We start from the raw sequence: 21453 nt of genomic DNA on the forward strand, positions 1-21453 counted from the left end.
CTCCGCTGATCCATGCATATGATGAGAAGATTAATATATGTTTTCCAATATTTATTATTAAATAATTAATTTATTAATGACTGCCAAATGGTAGTTGTTGAACTAACTGAAAGAACTGAACATGGCAGTTATTGACTGAAAATTTGTAACCTTCATCTGACTATCTTATTTTATTGTTTAAAATATTAATTTTTTTATACTTATGTGAACTTGACCAATATTTTCTTGTAATAAGCTATATGTACGCCTCTGTTAATACCAAAAAACTTGAGCTCATTTTTTTTTTTCCTGATACAATGTGGGTCATTGATAATAAGAGGCGGAGCTACATTCAAGAAATGAGGTCAATTGATCCCAGTTTATTTTGAATATTTTTGTACTTATACACAATTTTCTATATAGTATAAAGTAAGATGATGTAGGTACGTTAATACTGACTCTCATTCGTAGCATGAAATTTTTTTTATAAAATTGACTCTCATTCATATTTGACCCTCATAACTTGAAAGTCTGGCTCCAACCCTGATAATTAATGAAAAAAGAAAAGGAAAAGAGAGCTGGTAAATTTGTACGTAAGAATCAATATGAAGATCTTGTTTAATTAACTGTTCATATCTTGTATTATCTTTTGTCATGAATCAATATGAAGATCTTGTGCAACTGTTCATATATCTTGTGTTATCTTTGTCATGTGCAGAGAAAGAGTTCAAATAGGATAGAATGTCATGATCATGGACAAGTATGCATCAATTCAGACAACAAGCTGAATATATATAATTTGTATTTGTGAATTGTGAAATTAGCAGAAAAAGGATAGTCAACTGTCAATGCTAGAGGTGCTACTTTTATCCGATTATTTGGATCCAATTAATTTGGATAGTGTATGGTTTAAAAAATATAACCAGTTAAATTATGGGTATGGTCAGTGTTTTAATATTCGGTCTATTCGGCCGAGTATTCGTATTCGGTCCAATATTCAATTTCGAATATTCAGCTGAATATATTTTTCCGCATTATCTAATCGGCCGAATATTTCCGAATAGAGAATAAGAATCCGAATAAGAACCGAATATTTCCGAATATTTCCGAATATTTCCGAATAGAGAATAAAAATCTAAATAAGAACCGAATAAGAATCGAATAAGTTATAATTTCATTTATTTAAGTTTGAACTTATGTTTTATTTATGCTTATTTGTAGTTTTGTAATTTGTACTGTGGGTTGTTAACTTGTTCTAACTTGTGTTATGTTTTATTTATATTTATTTGTAATGTTTATCTATGTTTATTAGAGTTAATGTCTATGATTTTTCATTTGAAAATCCGAATATATAAATCCAAATAAAAATTCGAATGTTCGGTCGCATACTGTATATGCGGTATTCAGTGGCTTTCCGAATACCGAATAAGAACCGGATATTAAAACACTGGGTATTGTTACAAAATTAATAATTTAATATCCGAACCGGAACCGATACCGTAATGGATAAGATATGAGTTTCATTTAATTATCCAACCCATAACCGAACCCAACCTGATACCCGTATAAATACCCGATAAAACATATATTAATAACTATTAATATATAAAAAATACAACTTTGCATAAGCCGTGCTGAGCCCAGTACTTTTTGAATGTGAGAAAATAGAATGCAGTCACATATTTGCTATGTTTATACACATAAATGGATGCCAAATTTATTCCTTCTATAACAGCCGCACTAATTTTTTTAAATAAAATTTATTATTATGAATACATCCTTCAATATTTGACTTGATATCCTCTGCATGATAATGGAAATTTATTGCGCTCATTGTTATGTCTTTTCTACAAATTATTAGTATTTCATTCATAGATTTTTTGAACCATAGAAAAAAGAAATCGTCATCTCTAATATTTTACTTTTTAAAAATTATTTCTTTTTCAATATTTTTATTTTCAAAAGTTATTTTCTCTTCATCCTCCTGATTTTTTTATGACATATACCCGCTCCGGATCCGGAACTGCCCCGTATCCAAACCGGACCCGATAATCTACAAACAAGTTATGGGTATCTATTTACCCGGAATCGAAAGACTGGACTTGAAATACCTACGGGTAGATAGGTATCCGGATCTGGACCCGACTCGAATTGAAACAGATAAGTGTATGGATCGAAATTCGGACCCGAACACTTTTAGAGTACGAGTTCAAATATAATAGTATCCGGACCCAACCCGACCCGATAGCACCTCTAGTCAATGCTGCTTGCCAATGATGAGTTCCAGAGAAGTTGAGATATTGTCCCCAAATTGATTCCCTACCATGTGATGACGCCGTCCATTCATGTGATCATTTCCTACATGCATTTAATAATTATCTAAATTTACATCCATCGCATGCTTTTATTTCTAATTTAACCATCAACTTGCTTGCAAACAATACATTTTTACTGACAAAGTTTAATTTCTTGGACTATGATTATTTTTAGGCATTACCTCCATTTCAGCCCAAAATGATTAATTTTGTGACTAAACAAATGGAGATGCTAATATGAAAAAATAAATGTAAAAACACCACATGTAAATAATATTTTAAAAAGTATTCATTGGATGGGAGAATTACATGGAAGGGCTCAAATGTCTCTATTTTTGTTTATCTCCATTATGTATATTATTTTATTTTAAATTATGATGAAAACTTCAAATGACAAAATTAACTATTTGATGTAATCCTATGTCATTTTCTTTACATGTATGTCGAATATTTTAATATTTCAGTTCTACTTTGATGATCATCAAATATTTTGTATAACTAAATTATTTTACTTGCTCTTTATATAGTCATCAAAACAAAACCCAGATGTGAAAATATAACTACATAAGACATTCTTTTTTAAGGTTATTTGGGGATAAAAAGTGTTTAAATAGATAACAAAAGACATTTACGAGAAATAAATAGCATAATAATTGCTAATAGTTTTTTTTGTTTTTGTCATTTAATTTGTAATATTTTTATTATTATCTTGTCAATGCATCACCAATTAAATCTTCAATTTTCTTTAGTTTGTATAGTCTAAGATGAACAGTCTATCAGAGAATTTTTTTTTTTTTTTTTTGTAATCGTCCATAAGAAAATTAGATCAAGTTAAATGCAATATATAAATTTAGTTCGGTTATATATCTTCTTGTCTCTCAATCTTGTAAAATCAAATTATAAAAATTCGTAGATGCATTCCTCATGAAATATAAAAAAAGGGTTCAAAATTTCTTATTTGGATTTTTAAATGATGATCCTAAAATACGTCACTGAAAATAAAATCGTTTTGCAATTCTTGGAGTCTAAATCAGATGATGAAATGTGGAAATTAACTGACTCGAACAGACTAGAAACTTTCCATAAAAAATATTTGTGCAAAATAAAAATAATTATAAAATAAGATTCTTGAGAATTATTTAAAATAAAAAAATTCCACTTATATAATTCACTAGTATAATAAGGGGTGGAGCTAGATAGACTTTCAAACTGTGAAGTGAAACACACATTATGGGTCAATCATATAAAATTTTCGTTCCTAAAATATTGAGGATCAATTTAACAATACCATGATATTTTACTCTACATTATATAGAAATTCACACAAAAATACAAAGATAAAAAAAATTGAGTTGATATTGACCCATTCATTCTACTTAAATCTGCCACTGAGTATATTACAATGCAATCATCTCTTCTCTTATATTAAGCACGTAAATGTCATGATCCACTAATGATTGTGATTAAAAGATTAAATTTTGAATTGAATAACAATAATCCGATCAAATAGTATGCCTTGTTGTGATTCTATGCATTTTTTTTATGTATTTTAGACACGTACTCGCCACAAGTCTACATTTATTTAGACAAGTACTCGCCACAAGTTTAAATTTATTTAGTCTTCCTTCTTTTGGTCTTGATTTATTTTCATTTTTTAAATATCATTTAAGAAACTTTTGGATTGATTTCTCATGTCTAAATTTTTTTATTTGTCATTTAATGATCTCATTTAAGTAAGTATGGTTTTATTCTTTATTTTAGGTACACAAATGCATATAAATTCTAAGAAGATAGAACAACTCTTAATTATAAAGATAACAAAAGCCATAATATGAGAACAAAAGGTGTTATAATATGACAACTACAAATAATATAACGTATTATGATGATTTTTCTCTTGTTTCTCTGTTAACCAACTTAACAAAAAAAAAAAAAAAATGGCATGTACCAGTAAAAAGAAATTTCAGAAGTATGTCATTAATGAATGAGTATTACATTTGTATGAGATATTTATCTATTTTTTATCGTTGAATATATAATTATTATTTTTATTAGTCTAATTTTTTTTATGAAAATATGTCATTTTGTATGATAATTGTTTTGTTCTCTTATAATATATTCTAGTTGCAATGGGCACGCTATTAGTATAAAAATAAACAAAAACCTTATAGATTTATAAGTTACAAAAGCAAACAAAATATATATAATTACGTACATAGTCGATATAAGGACCTCAAAGTACACAATTAATATACCTAGAATTATATTTATGGTTTTTTTTTTTTAATACACTTGGAGTCAAGTCATCGAAAACTAGTTTAATATCCATAAGAGATTCTCCATTCAGATTTTAAACATGCGACATCTTACAAACAAATATTATTTTATCACTAAATCAAAGTTGGTTCTTAATTAATTATATCCGTATTTATAATTTACACAGTTGCCACAAAATTTGTATCGTAAAAGTATACTAGCTAGTGTTTCTTTTTGTAAAAGAAACAAACAAAACTATAGTACTATTATTTGCAATAATAATTCAATTTCAAAGGAAGCATTAATTAGTGCGAAATGAATGTACCAAGTTCATTCAAATCTCGGCAACGTACGATACCTTTTGCTTTCTAAAGACTAATTAAACCATGCATCATTTTCTTATCCTACCCAAAATCCGTTTTTATTCCAATTAATTAATCTTTCTTTAATTTAAATTGACAGCGGCCTTGCCACCCCCGACCAAAAAATTACAAAGGGAAAATGAGAAATACAACACAGCATATATATATATGTATACATGCAGCCCGAAATCATTGGACGATGCATCCATAATTGCATATGCTTTAAAAAGGAGAGAAAAAAAGTTGGCCAAGTCTTGACTTCAAAAAAGCATCATCTTTTTGTACATGAAAAAGCGAGCGTATATATACACCAACAATGGACGAATGCAACTTCAATTTGGTAGTGAAGACAAAAGGCAGCAGCTGATAGCTAGATTACTAATAAATTAAAGAAAATTGCAGGAAACTACTCGATCGTTTCTTTTAATTTCGATTTTTTTTTGTTAATGCAAACTTTGGCCAACACACACACACACACACACATATATATATGAGAAGGGATCCACTTACATCCTTTTTTTTTTATGACATGGATCTTTTTTTTATGCATGACACCGGATTGCATCCTACATTTTCAAAGTCCAAATAGTCAACCAAACTGTTCAATATAATGGATATATTAATATGTGCTTACAGATCAAATTTTATATATATATATATTTTTTTTTACTATTTATTAAGATGGGTATAAAAATTCATTGGTCTAAAAAAATGATTTTGTAAAATAGTTAATAAATAGTAAAAATATTCATTGGTTTAACGGTTTGGATTGACTGTTTAGACTTTAAAAAGTTTGAAAACGTAGAGGGTAATTCGATGCCATAAAAAAAAAAAAAAAGTTGATCCCTCTATAGTTTGAAAAAAGTTGTATATATAGTATTGCGATGGAGAATACAAATACAAATTTAATACTGACAGTAGTTACGTATTCAAAATGAACGCTAATTTGTTCCATTTGTATGAATGATATGTACGTATTAAACGGTGACCCCAATTATTTATACTAAATAGTTTGAAAAATCTCAAAAGTAAGTAAATAAATAATCTTCAGCTCAGACCAGATTGAAAAAGGTGGCGGTACCCACCTAGCTAGCTAGCTAGCTTCCTCTTAGTTTTTTTTTTTTTTTTTTTGAGATGAATAGAATAAATTTTGCTTCCTCTTAGTTTTAATTTAACTGAGAAATTAAAGCCATCTGCATATTAATTCTGCAAAGCACATGCACTTTTTACGTGAAGAGAGAGAACTGATTGCGCTGCGCATGCATGAAAAACAAAACCATGCATGCAGCTTCCCACTAAAGGAGAGGAGACTACCAATTAAAGATGTTTTCTTTCCGTTTTTCTAAAAAGATCGATGATGGGCTTAGCTAGCTACACTTTTCTCTTCTACATACGAACAAAAGATGGATATCGATCAGCCAGAATAGGTTATGTTCTTTTATCTAATTAGAGATCGCTGTCACTGCACAACAGCACAATAGAGGCAACGCACGCAACTGCTTTTGCGAAGCTACTGTGAAGCTTCCTTTACATTATAATTATGTCAGTGAAATTGTCATGTAATTAACAGGATATCTTATCTGTTCGACTAGTTGCTAGCTAGGTCTCTCTCTCTCTCTCTCTCTTTCTCTCTCAATATTATAATTTACAGAAAAAAAATAATTATATATATTTAACGACTATATATGTACTGTTCGAGGAGGGATGAAATGGCTCGTTTTGGTACATCATATTGAAGTTGCATCTGAGATTTAAAAATTCAACAATTAGATTTCAGATGATAAATCAAAATCACTGACTTGATTTCTTGTACACATAGTGAACTATGAATTTTAAGCAAATTTGAACATGCAAGATTGAAAATTGGAAGTTGTTCTTTAAAATCTAGATTTCAGGTATCAATATCAAAGTTCGATTGTTGCATCATGGGAATAAAAAAGAATGCTTTGAAAGAGTACAATTAACTAGTTAAGGGTTTCCAAATAACTAATGACCCTTTAACTTTACAACCACCAAAAATTAAGTTTAAGCATGGTATATATATAGAGAGAGAGAGTTGGGCTACGGTACTTCGTGAAGTAAAGCGAGTGTTTTACTTCACGTTTATATCTTCAATTTCAAAGATTAAAACGTTGATCCGAACCATTCAAGTTGATCTTCATATTAAATTGTGATTGGAGACTAAATTTTATAATTTTTGAAATTTGTTTACTATTTCTTTAGAAATTTTGAAAATCGCTATTTTTCAGCAAAAATAGCTATTTTCAAAATTTCTAAAGAAATAGTAAAAGAAGTTTCAAAAATTGTAAAATTTGGTCTCCAAGCACAGTTTAATATGGAGAACAACTTGAACGGTTCGGATCGATGTTTTGAACTTTAAAATCGCAATTGCTTGTCGTCATTTGATTTGGAAAAATGGGTAAATTTTCTCAAAAAACTATAAACAACTTTCTTCTGAATTCTGACAAACATGATTCACCTTCTATAATTTATTTTGTTTTATTTGTATTGATAGGTAAAATACAATTAAAACGAACATATTAAATCATTTTAAATTATTTATATATACTTAACTGTAATGAATAAAGTGAAATGAAATACTATCGGATTTAAAAAAAAATATTTGTATTTTTCTATATTATCTCCATGTTAACAAGTAAAATAACAAAATTAAAAGATGTTTAATATTAAAATTTTTGCAACTCTGCTCGAGCTAAAAACACCTTAAAATAATTTCGTTTCATTTAATTTCTTGAAGCACTTAAAATTTAATGTACTTCTCCAAACGCACATCTGGCCATGGGCCTATGGATTGCTATCTATATATCCTGAGAAAATGATTAAGGAGATCTCCAGTTTTGTTTGAAATGCAGATGATGCCTCCCATAATAAAACCTACATGATAAAAGTAACCACTTAACATATATACTATATATTATCTACTTAATTTATTAATCAACAAAGTTAACTACATAAACCTCTCTCCAATCTCTATAAATTAGACACTTGATACTCCCTCACCTCACTCGAAAAAAGCCAAAGTTACCAGTATACTTGAAAGTTCAAACACAAACATGGCAAATGTAGCCCTGAAAAACCCGAAACAGTACTCCAATTCGAAAAAGCTCTCGCGCAAAAGGAGCTTCAAGCTCAGTTTGATCCCCATGCTCTGTTTCAACTCAGATGCTTCCTCTCCTTGTCATTCTTCCTCTTCGTCTAACAGCCGAAGCCGTTTGGCTGAATTACAGAAAGTTTTCCGGCACTTGGACAGCGATAGAGATGGCAAAATTTCTGGTCATGAGTTATCGACATTTTTCTCCGCCATGGGAGATGAAGAACTGCGCTCTGATGAGGTATTCACCATTTTCTTTATTTCTCAAAGATTTCTGAATTAGCTGTTCTGTGTACAATTTCAACCATACCTCCTCTGTTGCAGTGAGTTCCACTATATTGATGCTGGAAATCAATAATCAGGGACAGAGAGAGTAGGATAAAATAAAATAAAAAAATACATAATTAATCATCTTCACTAAGCTATTATATTTTATTTGCATTAAAAAAATGTGATTTTTCATCATCTGGGCATAATTTTGTCAAAGATAGACATACGCTAATATGACCCCGTAAGCACTTCACCGAAGTGCTGCCAGCAGCAAATTAGCCGGTCCCTATATATATATATATATATTTTAATGAACATAGTTAAAAAGGAAAAAATTACTTCTTTTCTTGAATAAGATAAGAAAATTGCCTTAGGCAGGTAGCTCCTCCCAAATGATTCGTCCAATGGTGTGAATATTGAATAATATGGCTAGAGGCAACAGCACAAAGCTAGAAAATTCATATAGTTGACTTTAATTACTTAAAATAGAACCAAGCTTAATCAAATAATTTTACACTCATCCCCCATTATCTCAGGAAACACGTCAGAATAAGCTTAATAAAGCTACTGTCGGTGTGGCATTAATTTTTTGTGTAAAAACATTTATCTACAGGGATTTGACCAAAATATTCTTATGAATGCATCTCATTATAGTAATCATTAGTCCAACACCAAATTGAGTAGCCATTGATAAACAAGAGATCGAAGCTGAGAAGAGATAGCAACTTCAATCCCATATTCCCCTGCAACCATATATATATATATATATATATATTAATTACGTACATCGGAGGAACAACACCAAATTGAGTACTTAATTCAACTAACTGTGTTAATTTATATTGTTGATAGATTGATTTTGACACTATTTCTCACCTCGACTTTGGTGACTTTGTGAAGTTAATGGAGAGGGAAGAAGAGGAGGATTTGAGGAAAGCATTCGAGATGTTTGAGGCGGTGAAAGGGTCGGGCCGAATAACATCCAAGGGCCTACAGAGGGTGCTCAGTCGGCTCGGGGATGAGCGGTCGGTCGCTGATTGCCAAGCCATGATCAGCGTGTATGATGTCGATGGAGATGGAGAACTCGACTTCCACGAGTTCCATCGGATGATGAGTTAGATCAAGTAGTTGTTGAAATTAATTTTGTTCTTCTTTCTTTCTCGAGGAGGGTTCGAATGCCACCACTTTTTAATTTTCTAATAATTAAAATTATAAAAATTATATGTCAAATAATATTTGTTAGATGTGATTTATATTATTTTCTCTATGTGCACATCAGTGTATTTTTACAAGCTCTCGATGCTAATGAAAACAAAATTGAAATGCCATGATATTTAATGTGTGCATAAATAAAATAATATCAATCATATCTAACAATTTTATTTTGACATTTAAGTTTTAAACTTTAAGTTATTGTAGTTCTAAAAATGGAGGCATAATTGAGACACAAAAAAGAAAGATATTTGAACCCTCCTCTTTTTTTTTTCTTTTTTGCTCTTTAGGTAGTCTAGTTGGTTTGATTGTAAAGTTGTTATCTACATTTGTAGCATCATGCTCTCTGTTCCGATTAAGGATGAACTTATGATAGAGACACAAAAGGGTCAGAAATGTCATTTTGGCCCAGTCCATTTTTTCCCTAAACATATTGACATTTTCATGTTAAATAGGTGGTTTCATTTCAGGTGTTATCATATATGCAGCAATAAGAATAAGCATAAATCCGTATCGCCAATTAAAAACAATTCATGGATTCTTTATTGTAAGATATGAAGAGCAGAGTTAATTAAGATAAGACTGGAAGAATGATATCTGCAAATTGCAGCATTTTTCTAAAACAGAAAGGAATTTTCTTAGCAGCTTTTATTCAAAATGTTGGAAACTTAGAAACTAATTTATGTTGTATTATTATATCTTCTTCTATGTTGGGTGTGTAGTATGCATAATTTTTTAAGCTTTTACTGGTAAAAGCATCAGATAGGTCTTTTTTCTGGTAACATATATCACAAAGTATCTCGGATAATTAAGCAATAGAGAAACATAGCCAGTTCTCTCATCTCTTATTCCCCTACATATTTCTTCTATAAGTTTTCTACTTCTCAAGTAAATTCTAATTTGAACCTAACAGTTAAATAAATTCTCCCAACCGGCAGTTATACTAATAACTATTAAGGCAAGGCTTCAGCATGTTTAATATGTTCAAGAGTGCGCCTGAGACCATATCTATTAACTGCAGCCATAGCAGCTCTGAATCCAGCTCCGTAAACACGTGAAGGATTCTTTTCAATTAGAAGTTTGTGATATGCACCTAGTTTCCTCTCAAATTCACTCTTTGCCCTTCTACAGGAACTCAAACTCGAGCTTGAGGCGCTGCTTATGAAGCCGGCCATAGTTTCTGACTCAAGCCACATGTGTGCCATTACTTGGCAAATGCCCTCCTCGACATCAGGTTCAAGGCATGTATATCCTAAAGATGAAAACAATATAGAAAGAAGTTTATTAAAGATAAATACAATGTATATTTATGAAATTACAATGAGTTCAGTACATTTTATATACAATTATGTAATGCTCACACAATACCATTGAGACGTAGCCATGCATGCATCATCTCATGAGCCAATATCGATCCCGTAAATAGTCTGCATTGGCAAAATTGAGACAATATTACTTCAAATTGCCAAATGTAAATGTTGTGGACTTGATTAAAAAACATTTTTATTTGTAAAGAAAATAAAACATAGTTAATGTAGATTAAATTTACCTTGGTAGCCCATACAATACCAGAATGGCTGTAACCTGCCAGTGTCTTTCTACTTTGTACGGCTTTGTGATGAGGCCTGTGATCCTGTTACCTCGTCCAATCTTTGGCCTCGTCACGACCTGAAATAATGTAAGTTATGTTTAACAGAGCAAAACTTAACTATTTATGTTCCAAATTTGAAAATTGCTAGAAGACTCTTACAGTTTTTATGACTTGTTCTTCAGAAAGGCACATGCCTATTGTCAGAGAGTCATGGTGGTGATTCTGTAAATCCATCAACAAAATTATGTGATAAAACATCCCTTTATGTATGAAACTACATATTTAAATTATCTTCAATGTTTCCCAAAAAGTAATTACCACATTACCCCTTCTTATCCGTAATCATGTGAATAGGAATTATAAATTAATATTTGAACATGTTAAAATGAGCATCCAACGTTGCTGGTACATTTAATAATTACTCAAGGAAGGGTGAATAAAATAGATAAACAAAATTGCACAATCAATTCAGTAATTGAATAAATAGTTGCGTGTGCGCTTGTGTGTAAAGTGTGTTGTTTTCCTTGCCTTTTCTTTCTCCATGGCTTCATTTAGTCCATCTCTCTCGACTAAAAGCAAAGGAATTTGTTGTTTAATTTCCATCATTAGGCCCTCGAAGAATTCTCGGATATCCATGTATAGTGGTTGGCATTCAACATTATCCATTGTTGCAGAATCTAGACACTCCAAACAAAGATCTCGGCCATCATTTAGTGTCACATAGTCAACATCACTTGGCTAATTTGAACCAACAAAAAAGATATATGAATTAATTGTATAAAAATTGCGGGCCTCCTTTCAAATAGTTAAATATACTATAAAATGGTAGGCAAATGGTTCTTTGCAAAGCACTGATTAATTGGTGCTTCACCTCCAAATCTTCATTTTTTTAATTCAAATGGTTGATCCTACATGTAAATAAGCAACTTGCAGAGATATCAATACTTTTTCCAGAATGAAAGAAACATGATTTTTCTTCTTCCTTTCTTGTAATTAAATGGACAAGACAATTTTGTTTCTTATGAATAAAATCTTTGATATCGTAAACAAACCTTGGCATCACACACTGGATTTCTTTTTGCTTCTCCTTTCTTTTCTTTTTTTGGTTTTATGGCATTATCATCAATGTGAAAAACCACAACACAAAAGATGGAACACCATCACAGGAACTGTCATGGTGCATTGTGATTGGCCAGGAGATTAATTTATATGATTGTTTTAAGGCCTCAAGAGTAATTAATAGGATTTAAGAAAAGAGATAATTTGTATTGATATTGTGTATTTGAGTACAATGACATGACACTTATTTATAGACTTGGTTAAAGATATAATCATAAACGACTCCACTAAGCATCTCCTACCTACCACTATTACAATGTTAATCAACTCCCATAATTCACACCCACTATTATCTCCAATACAATATTTTTTATCCTCTATTAGTAATGCTAGAATCAAAAGGTGCCACAATAGCTCAATTGGTGATTATTAGAGTTTTTTTGCTCTAATTAAACCAATAATATTATTATGGCTATTGCACATACCTCCAGTCGATTACAACTGCAACACCGAGGTGTGCCATCTGTGTCGTGTGACAAACAATATTTTTGGTTCCAAATTGGATTACATTTGTACTGTGTTCTACCAAGCTGATTTGCTGAAAGCTACACAAATTGAAATAAAATAATAGTCAGGAGTATCAAAGGTGTGGTTGTCAGAGTAGTACATTTCACTTTTCAAGAACATTATACCTTTGCATATGAATAGTTTTTAAACATTAATGTTCATCAAGTACCGGTTTGAAGTTTAGTATTCATCAACTACCTCACAAGACAAATACACTGGTACTGGTACTTACCTAATGAAGTAGTCAATTTTGTAAACGTTTATCTAAAACTAGCTTCAGGTAAGTGTGCAAGTAGAATATAGGAAAACAAAATGAACTAAAATAGAATGATGTTTATTAAAAATGGTTCAAAAGAATAATGAATGTGTAGATAATTCTTACATTTTTCAAGCAAACTTCACACATTTGACCATAGCATGACTTGTGGTAGAGGCGGTCCTTACGCTTAAAGGCCTGTTCAAAAACACAAAAATAAATATGAAATAGATACTTTGAGGGGTATAATGGGGAATGTTCTTGTGGTATTCTACCTCAGCTCCAGATATTGACTGGCTACAAGCATGGCATCTGATGCACTTATAATGCCATGTATCACCCATAAAATTCTCAAAATTCCCTTCACCAATTTGAGTTTTGCAAGCTGCACATGTACTGTACAAAACCAAAAAATCTGCCTTGAACAACCAAAATTTGCTCAGATAAGGAAGGAACAACAGCTGAATTGTGCCTGAGATTTTCACTTACACCAAAATTTGTTTAGGCGGTGGCTCGACATTTAGACATTCTTGTAATGCCCAAGCTAGCATTTCATCTTCTTCCAGATATAAGGAGGTTTCTGAAATTATTAATAAGATCAATTAAAATGTTTCTCTTATTTTTCAAAGCCTGCTAAATGTCATTACCATGCCAATGCTAGCCAATACAATAAAATTATTGTTGTGAGAAAAAGTAATATATACCAACAACAGCTTTCCCATTTTTGCTTTCTTGTTCTGTTTAAGACATGGCAACGGCAAGTTCGATGTCTCCATCCTCGCCTCCCTAAATCATATTATACCGAAATAGAAGACATCAAAATCTCATGAAAATCAAGTTTTTCTCAGAAGAATTAGAATATATTACTGGATAGAACTAGGGTGTTCTTAAGTTCACCAAGCCTCTTTGTGAACTTTACTCTAAAACCTATCGGATTTGCTTCAAACAAGGAATCCAAACAATTGAAACTGATCTACCTTAGTAGTGATGCCTTCTAAAAGGGGCTTGGTGAGCCAAGGGGTCAAAAAATGTTCAAAAAATGAAAAATTAATGTATAAACTTTCAAATTTTGACCACTTGACTTAAATTTTTTGCATGTAAACGCATCACTTCTAAGGTAGATCGGTTTCAACGGTTTTGATTTTTCAAAGCTAATCTGATAGATTTAAAAGTTAAGTTCACAAAGGGGCTTGGTGAACTTAAGAACACCCTAGTTCTACTCGTATTAATTACTGAGGTAGTAACATGATATTTGAAACCTCGGAATTGTAATTTTCATGGTAATTTCGTCTGAGCCAGTTCATGGCAAAGATGAAGCAAATATACAAATCTGCAATGTATGATGCAAATATCAATATGAGTTGCTCGAAATAAATAATTTATGATAGGAATTCATACTTAAGTTCAATAATATAATCTTACCTTAATAAAACAATACTGACAGCTGAGAAAGTTTATGGCCTTATTCCATAGATAAAGGTGGAAGAATAAGAAAAGCTACAAATTTGAAGAACATGAGATTTTTATTTTAAGAGGAATCTATCCTTTTTAAGATACATTTCCTTTCTTTTTCCATTTGATGGATCACATTAAAGTTGTAATACTAATAAAGAATATCTAAATTTATTAACAGAATGATTTTGCAATGACTACTTAATCCAGAAACATATCTTGTAAAGGTTTTGTGCTGATTTTCTTCTATTGACCGCTACAATAATGGCATATATATTGTCTGTACAAGTTAAATCTTATAATTATGGGAAAGTTTATCAGAAAAAGGAACTGAATGGGATGCATTTGGGATAATATAATCTTCCAAAATTATTTTAATCGCTTTGTATGTGGTGTGCACACAATTAAAATGGGCTCTAATACAGTGTTTTGTATGGGCTTCAATTCATTTGCTGTCTTGGCCCATCACATCCTAATTATTAGTTTTGAGATTAAAATAGAAAAGGAGGTGCATCGTAGCACAAAGCAGAAATGTAATACTTGACATTACGCCAAAACATGTTACCATCTCTTCTGGAATTCAAAACTACACATCTAATTAAAGGAAAAAAAAAAATAGTATATAAATCAACACATATCACATCAATCATTAGATGAACTTCATTGTTGTCATTTCTCTATTTCTTATTATTTACTGTTCCATTTTCTGTAAATTTATTGGTTATTGACCAGGAACAAAATGATAACTGCCAATTATTTTCTCTCTCTAGTTACATATAATGACCGACGGGAATTAAGGAAAGGAACCAGTATATCTAATGTGATCGAGAGTGCGCCTGAGACCGTAGTTATTAACTGCACGAATACCAGTTCTAAATCCGTGTCCATAAGCATGTGAGGTGTCAGCTTCAATTTGAAACTTGAAAAAATCACCGAGCTTTCTCTCAAATTCAGCCCTTTTTCCTTTCTTAGATGAACTCGAACTTGAACTCGAACTTGAGCTTGAACTTGAACTCGAGCTCGATGCGCTGCTACTGGAACCAGCCATGATTTCTGACTCAAGCCACATGTGGGCCAGTACTTGGCATATGCCTTCTTCCACATCTGGTCTAAGTGATCTATAACCTGAAATAAATAAGATGTGCATTCAATTTTATTAGTACAATCTTTTTTTAATATATATAATTAATATACTTCTACATCTCTGTATTTTAATCTAAGTTGCAGGAATCATTCTACAAATTTATCTCTACATTATATTGTGGCAAGTACCATTAAGCCGAAGCCATGCATGCATCATCTCATGAGCCAATATTGACCCTGTTAATAATCTGCAACAACACCAAAAAAATGTTCATAAAAAGTGGGTTAATGATTCTCGCTAAAGATAATAATGGTAAATATGAATTTTTAAAAGATATTTCATATGCCAATTGTTACCTTGGTAGCCCATACAATATTAGAATAGCTGTAACCTCACAATGCCTTACCAATCGGTGTGGCCCTGTAATGAGATCCAAGATCATATTTCCAGGCCCAAACCTTGGTCTTCTCAGAATCTGAAATAATGTTTTCTCAGCTTAGATAAATAAAATCCAATATCTAAGGTAAAATTGCTAAATTACTCAAAAACTTACAGTTCTGATTATCTGCTCTTCAGCTAGACAAAGACCTCTTGTTTCGGGAAGATGATGGTAATCCTGTAAGTTTTTTTTATTTTTTGCAGCACATCAAAAGACAGTAAACATCTCTTTTGAATCAGAAAAGTTCATGTATGCCCCTATAAAATCTGAAATAACAATCTACATCAACCTGTAAATCTTTCTAGATTTCTTTCTAGATTTACAGGACCATATAAAACATGACAAAATACCATCATACCTCTCTTGCCCTAGTTTATTAAGAAAAATGACCAACAATGCCCTCCGAAAAGGAGGATAGTTTGGGTACAAGGGGCTAAGTTTCATTAAGTACATATTTTACATTTCATGGTGGTATAACATTGTTTATCAAGGAATATGTACATTCAATTATCTAACAGGATAGTCCCTTAAGTTCTCCCATGAGGCACATTGGATTAAAACTAATACAAGAAAAATAAACAGATAAATAATCAAGTATTCTTACAGTTCTTTCACCCTCCATAGCTTCATTTAGGGCTTCTCGCTCAACTAAGAGGAGAGGGATTTGCTGATTGACTTTCATGTTTAAGCCCTCGTAAAATTCACGAATATCGAGATAAAGTGGTTGGCATTCACTTGTATCCATTATAGAAGAATTTAAGCATTCCAAACACAGCCTTCGGCCATCATCTAGTGTCACATACTTTACATCCCTCGGCTAATTAAACCGACAAGGGAAGATATAGTAAGCAAAGCATTTTCATAATAGCAAATGACTAAATTCAAGAGTATTTTAAAAGAATGTCATGTGTTAACAAACATTGATTAAGGATTTAATTTACCAATCCAAAGCTGCCACAGACAGAATAGAAAATGTATTTCTTTTTTTTTCTTTTGACAAATGACTGTGCCATTTTTCTATTACATAAAGACCTTTTCTCAACATAGTGCATGTAATTGTTCACAGAGAAGGATGTTTTTCATGACTTCAACAATTGAAGGATTAGGAAAGTCACTTCCTCAGTTACACTGATAAAAGGGGTGCTACAGTAATTTCACAAACCTCCATTCGCTCACAGCTGCAACACCTAGGCGTCTTATCCTTCTCATGTGAAGGACAAAATTTTTCTTGCCAGAATGGGTGCACCCGGTACTCTATTCTGCCATATCTGTCTGTTGGTATCTGAACAAATAAGATAAAGCTATTAGCTTTGGACCTTGAAAAAGCATTTCACTTTTTAACCATGTTTCTTCTTTTTTTGCAAAAGAACATGACTGTGTATAGCATTTGAAAAATAACACCATGGTCTCATAATTGGAAAGAACCCACAGTAGACATGCACACCAACTTTCTGTCAGGAAAACAAAATTTAAGAAACAAATATAACACATTCAATAATCCAAAGATATTCATTTTGAATTAATATCTTCCCAATAAAATTGATCACCTCCAATAAATTTAGCTGCTCTCTGTCTAATTTCTCCTTATGCATTTATTCTCCAATTCATTTCTCAATAAACCTAACAGTAGACTGTTTATTTAATGTGAAAAACAAAACATACTGTTTTCTATTTCGAAGGGACAGACAAGCCAAGAGCCCAAGACTCAAAAACTTTTATAGACAAAACGAATATACATTAGATTATTACTAGCCACTGTCATGCTTGGAAATAACAATAGTATAGGTGTTTGTGGATAAACAGTTAATATTTTTTTCTGGGAACCATACATTTAATAGATGTCAAGAACCACCCCGTATAAGGTGATAGATGGTTCTTACCAGGACTAACTGGAAATTTAAAATAAAATGCTAAAAGCACATACATAGTTCTTACAAACATGACAAACCGGCCTATACTGCTCCTTGTAGCATGACTTGTGATAGAGACGATCATTATGCATCATGGCCTGTTCCCAACAAAGAGAAGAATAATCAATCTACAATATTTTTTGAATGTACAAAAAGGAAATACAGTTCTGACAGTAACAATATATATACTTCAGCCTCAGACATCGGCTCCAAACAAACACAACATCGGAAGCACTCAGAATGCCAGATATGACCCACAAAATTACGGAAACGCCCTTGGCCTATTGGAGCTTTGCACCCTGCACATACCCTGCATCCCGGACAAGACAAATGAAAAGAATAGAAAGAAAATGAAATAACAAAAAAACAAGTCTGTTCTATTACACAATGATCCTACCTAGATATACCGCAGTCCTAAGCAGAATTTGAAAACAGCAAGTGAAATCCAATTTTGGAAAATAGTATCGTGTTTGCTATATGTCAAGTATTAAAAGATAATTTGCAGAAATAAACTGTATCTTCTATAAATGATTCTATAAATGATGTTGATTCCCCAAATGATAAACGAAAAAAGAAAAATGTTATATCTTCTCAGGTCATATAAGAAATGCTGATAGATCTATTCCAAATTTACAACTAAAAACATACCTGAATGTTTCTATAGGTACAAGATAAGGAAAGGGTTGGTATAATTGATTGGTAAGGTGTGGGGGTGACTCAGCATTTAGGCTTTCTTGTAAAGCCCTGGCTAGCACTTCATCTTCATCCGTATGAGAGCTTGTTTCTAAAATTAATCCAACAATAAATGATACTATTAGAAAAAAAATGAGTCTTTTTCTTAGTTTTCTTTCACATGACAAGGAACAGTTTTTTTTTTTTTTGTCCTTGCTAAACACTCAACAATAAATGATACTATTAGAAAAAAAATGAGTCTTTTTCTTAGTTTTCTTTCACATGACAAGGAACAGTGTTTTATTTATTTTATTTTATTTTTTATGCTTGTCCTTGCTAAACACCCAAATAGAAACATCAGGACATACCCTCCCTCTGAAATATCTTTAGATAAGTACCAACAGTGTCCCTCTTGATTCTTCATTCATTTGAAGAGAACCATGTGAAAATGTCAGACAATTGAGTTTTCATGTTTATAGGGGCATATGCACATGATTGTTTTTTGCATTTGGGAGGATTAGTGCATGAACTTTGTTTTCAGAGGTGCATTTTTAATACTTTGACATTGAGAAAGACTGTACAAAAAGTTACATTTAATAACAATTTAGAACTAATATTCTGGAAAATAAAATAGGAACAAAAAAGGGTTATGATCCCTTGAAAATGCCTTATCTTGACAACCTTGACAACATCTTCTTAAATAACGTCAAAAAAAATAGAAAAAAATTATAGAAATGTTATTTTCTTTATAGATTGGTTGTGTATCAATTTTCACGCAATTCTAAAATCATTTGATGTTCCATCAAATACAGTTAAATATGAATTGTTGCAAATTTCTTGTCATGTGATGAACGGTGAAACTTACATCAAATTTCATCATTTTCATGTGTATGATGGGTATAAATATAGATTATATTTTACTTTCCGGGTTTCAAAATAATAAGTTATTTTATATGGTTGTCAAGATTATCAAACTAATCTGTTGTCAATGGATCCCTATCCAAAGGGGAAAAAAACAGACCTATTGCTTTTCCCTTTTTATGTTCTGCATCAGCTAAAGAAAGAGCAATGGCATGATCGACTTCTTCATTGTCAGTTTCTGATCGCGAACCCTTCATTCCATTATACAGTAATTAGAAAAATTAAATCACTGAAAAAATGAGTTTTCTGAAACACAATTTATTGCTTTCCCTTATTTCCATGAGAGAACCAGATGAATGTATCCAGGCTTACAATTACTGGTAATAAGACCTGGGTGTTTTCCTCCACCAAAAGAAAATAGAAATTATTTGCAGCAAATACCAGAGATTTCTGGTAATTTAAGAAAAAGAACACCCTTTTAGATGGTAAGGTATGATTGTTTGGATTCTGAACTATTCGTTCCCTAGATTTTACAGAACCAACAAGAGTAATAATTTAAAGCACAAAGAGGATTCTTTATTGGTAAACCAAGTTAATCTTTACATAATTGTTGGTGTATTATGCACACTGACAGAAGTCAGTAAAACAAAAGGCAGCTCTTGAAAAGTGCAGAGAAACAAACAGTTACTTTTGTCCATTAACATCTTGGTGCATTGTAATTTACAGCACAACACTAAGAGTGTGTTATTGGCCCTCTGTAATCCTTGAATTTATGTAACAGACGGAAAATAAGTAAAAAAAGGGGAAAAAAATGTTATTACAGATGATTTAATGTGATCATCTGAGTCTCTGTCGTCATCTGATTCTTCATGGTAGTGTGACCGTGTAATTTTGTCCGAACCACTGAAAATTTTCTTCAGCCATCCCATTATTTCTCTACAAAATTACCCATAAATGAGCATTTAATAAGTAATTCTCAATAATTTACGGGTTTAGTGGGTTTACAAATGTTTCCTCAACACAAAGTTAAACAATAGACAAAAAAATGTCTTCAATAATCACAGACAACAATTCTAAATTCAAACAAAAAAATTTCCAAGTATCTTGATCAGTGAACTCAATACAACTTTGGGAGACAAAAAAAAAAATCAATTTAGAATCAACAGTACCTGGATTAGCTCAGTAGACTAAGGCAGCATGAGCATGTGGCTAGCACAAAGCATTCATAACTATTATTATATCGATTCTTCTTTGTGTATGCAATCTGTTTACCAAGCGAGACACAAAGAAAGTTTAATTATATAGAAAAAGTAAAACAAAAGAAAACAAGTATATGATGACGAGGATCAGAATCAGCAGCGTGTAAATAAGTCAAAAAGTTACAAACAGAGCAAAGCCTTTCTCTTTCGGTCGCAACATCGCGAATTTATCACGAAACATTAAAATATTAAAGAAAAGTTTCACAGTTAGCACCCTTCTTTTCAGAACAATTACTAAATATTAAGGAAAGCTATGTCAAAAACATAAAAAAAAAAATGGTGTTTTTGTAATTTTACTTAATCAGACCCATAAGGAGCTGTGTCGCATTCAACTTTTAAAATTCCTTTTTAGACTGAGAAACCCAAAAAAAAATGAAGAAAAAAGAAAAAGCAACCATTGCGCTTGAAGTGAAAATGTGAAATAGTATGAAAATGGAACTAACCGAGCCCACAGCTGGATTAATTGATACGGTAATTGAGATTAGCCTCTCTTTTATAATCCCTCCATGGCTCCATCTCCATGAGAGAGAGAGAGAGAGAGAGAGAGAGAGAGACAGGAGGAGAGAGAGCTATCAATCAGCAATTGGGAAAGAGAGAGTGATGTGAAGTTTAAGCTCCACAAACTCCTAGGCTTTCTACCAACGATGCGACTGGATGTTTGTAACTATATTTGTGTCGAGTGATTTTTACGAAATAATCGACCCGTTTTAGGGGAGACTATGGAACCTGGAAGACAAAATGCATTTATTCGTCGGTTTATTCTTTTGTTGTTAAAAGATATTTTGGGCCTAGACCAA

General features: G+C 31.8%; 3 protein-coding genes across 4 annotated transcripts; 1 reads left to right on the top strand and 2 right to left on the bottom strand.

The window, feature by feature from the left end:
• The first annotated feature begins 7962 nt into the window (after positions 1–7962).
• Positions 7963–9538, top strand: LOC144574286 (putative calcium-binding protein CML41). The gene is made up of 2 exons (XM_078324218.1): positions 7963–8265; positions 9147–9538. Exons 1-2 carry the CDS (start codon positions 7987–7989, stop codon positions 9411–9413), a joined length of 546 nt encoding a protein of 181 aa, XP_078180344.1. The 5' UTR covers positions 7963–7986; the 3' UTR covers positions 9414–9538.
• A 709-nt stretch (positions 9539–10247) lies between these two features.
• On the bottom strand, positions 10248–14892 carry LOC144573904 (protein DA1-related 1-like). The gene is made up of 12 exons (XM_078323685.1): positions 14402–14892; positions 14239–14309; positions 13684–13765; positions 13469–13559; positions 13255–13375; positions 13106–13177; positions 12642–12761; positions 11589–11835; positions 11257–11357; positions 11056–11174; positions 10875–10933; positions 10248–10758 (listed from the first exon to the last, which is right to left on the bottom strand). The coding sequence occupies exons 4-12, from the start codon at positions 13528–13530 to the stop codon at positions 10460–10462; spliced, it is 1200 nt and encodes a 399-aa protein (XP_078179811.1). The 5' UTR covers positions 13531–13559; positions 13684–13765; positions 14239–14309; positions 14402–14892; the 3' UTR covers positions 10248–10459.
• Positions 14893–15070: 178 nt separating this feature from the next.
• Positions 15071–21237, bottom strand: LOC144573961 (protein DA1-related 1-like). 2 transcript variants are annotated; one of them, XM_078323751.1, is made up of 13 exons: positions 21100–21237; positions 20567–20661; positions 20219–20331; positions 19558–19648; positions 18513–18648; positions 18054–18174; positions 17879–17962; positions 17117–17236; positions 16559–16771; positions 16069–16131; positions 15872–15990; positions 15704–15762; positions 15071–15556 (listed from the first exon to the last, which is right to left on the bottom strand). In XM_078323751.1, exons 3-13 carry the CDS (start codon positions 20324–20326, stop codon positions 15225–15227), a joined length of 1446 nt encoding a protein of 481 aa, XP_078179877.1. In that variant the 5' UTR covers positions 20327–20331; positions 20567–20661; positions 21100–21237; the 3' UTR covers positions 15071–15224. The 2 variants fall into 2 exon arrangements, with proteins under 2 accessions (XP_078179877.1, XP_078179878.1); XM_078323752.1 differs by lacking the exon at positions 20567–20661 and having other exon boundaries at positions 20219–20333; positions 21100–21202.
• Positions 21238–21453: the final 216 nt, after the last annotated feature.

This window comes from Carex rostrata, chromosome 22 (genome assembly GCF_964058835.1).
Source record: "Carex rostrata chromosome 22, lpCarRost1.2, whole genome shotgun sequence".
NCBI lineage: Eukaryota > Viridiplantae > Streptophyta > Magnoliopsida > Poales > Cyperaceae > Carex > Carex rostrata.

Coding starts and splice junctions, on each gene's coding strand:
- LOC144573904 (XM_078323685.1), bottom strand. CDS start 13,530: ATGCTAGCTTGGGCATTACAAGAATGTCTAAATGTCGAGCCACCGCCT. Junction 11,836..12,641: donor GCAGTTGTAATCGACTGGAG/GTATGTGCAATA, acceptor GGTTCAAATTAG/CCAAGTGATGTTGACTATGT. Junction 10,759..10,874: donor TGCATGGCTACGTCTCAATG/GTATTGTGTGAG, acceptor TTTCATCTTTAG/GATATACATGCCTTGAACCT.
- LOC144573961 (XM_078323751.1), bottom strand. CDS start 20,326: ATGGGATGGCTGAAGAAAATTTTCAGTGGTTCGGACAAAATTACACGG. Junction 16,772..17,116: donor GCAGCTGTGAGCGAATGGAG/GTTTGTGAAATT, acceptor CGGTTTAATTAG/CCGAGGGATGTAAAGTATGT. Junction 15,557..15,703: donor TGCATGGCTTCGGCTTAATG/GTACTTGCCACA, acceptor TATTTATTTCAG/GTTATAGATCACTTAGACCA.
- LOC144574286 (XM_078324218.1), top strand. CDS start 7,987: ATGGCAAATGTAGCCCTGAAAAACCCGAAACAGTACTCCAATTCGAAA. Junction 8,266..9,146: donor AAGAACTGCGCTCTGATGAG/GTATTCACCATT, acceptor TATTGTTGATAG/ATTGATTTTGACACTATTTC.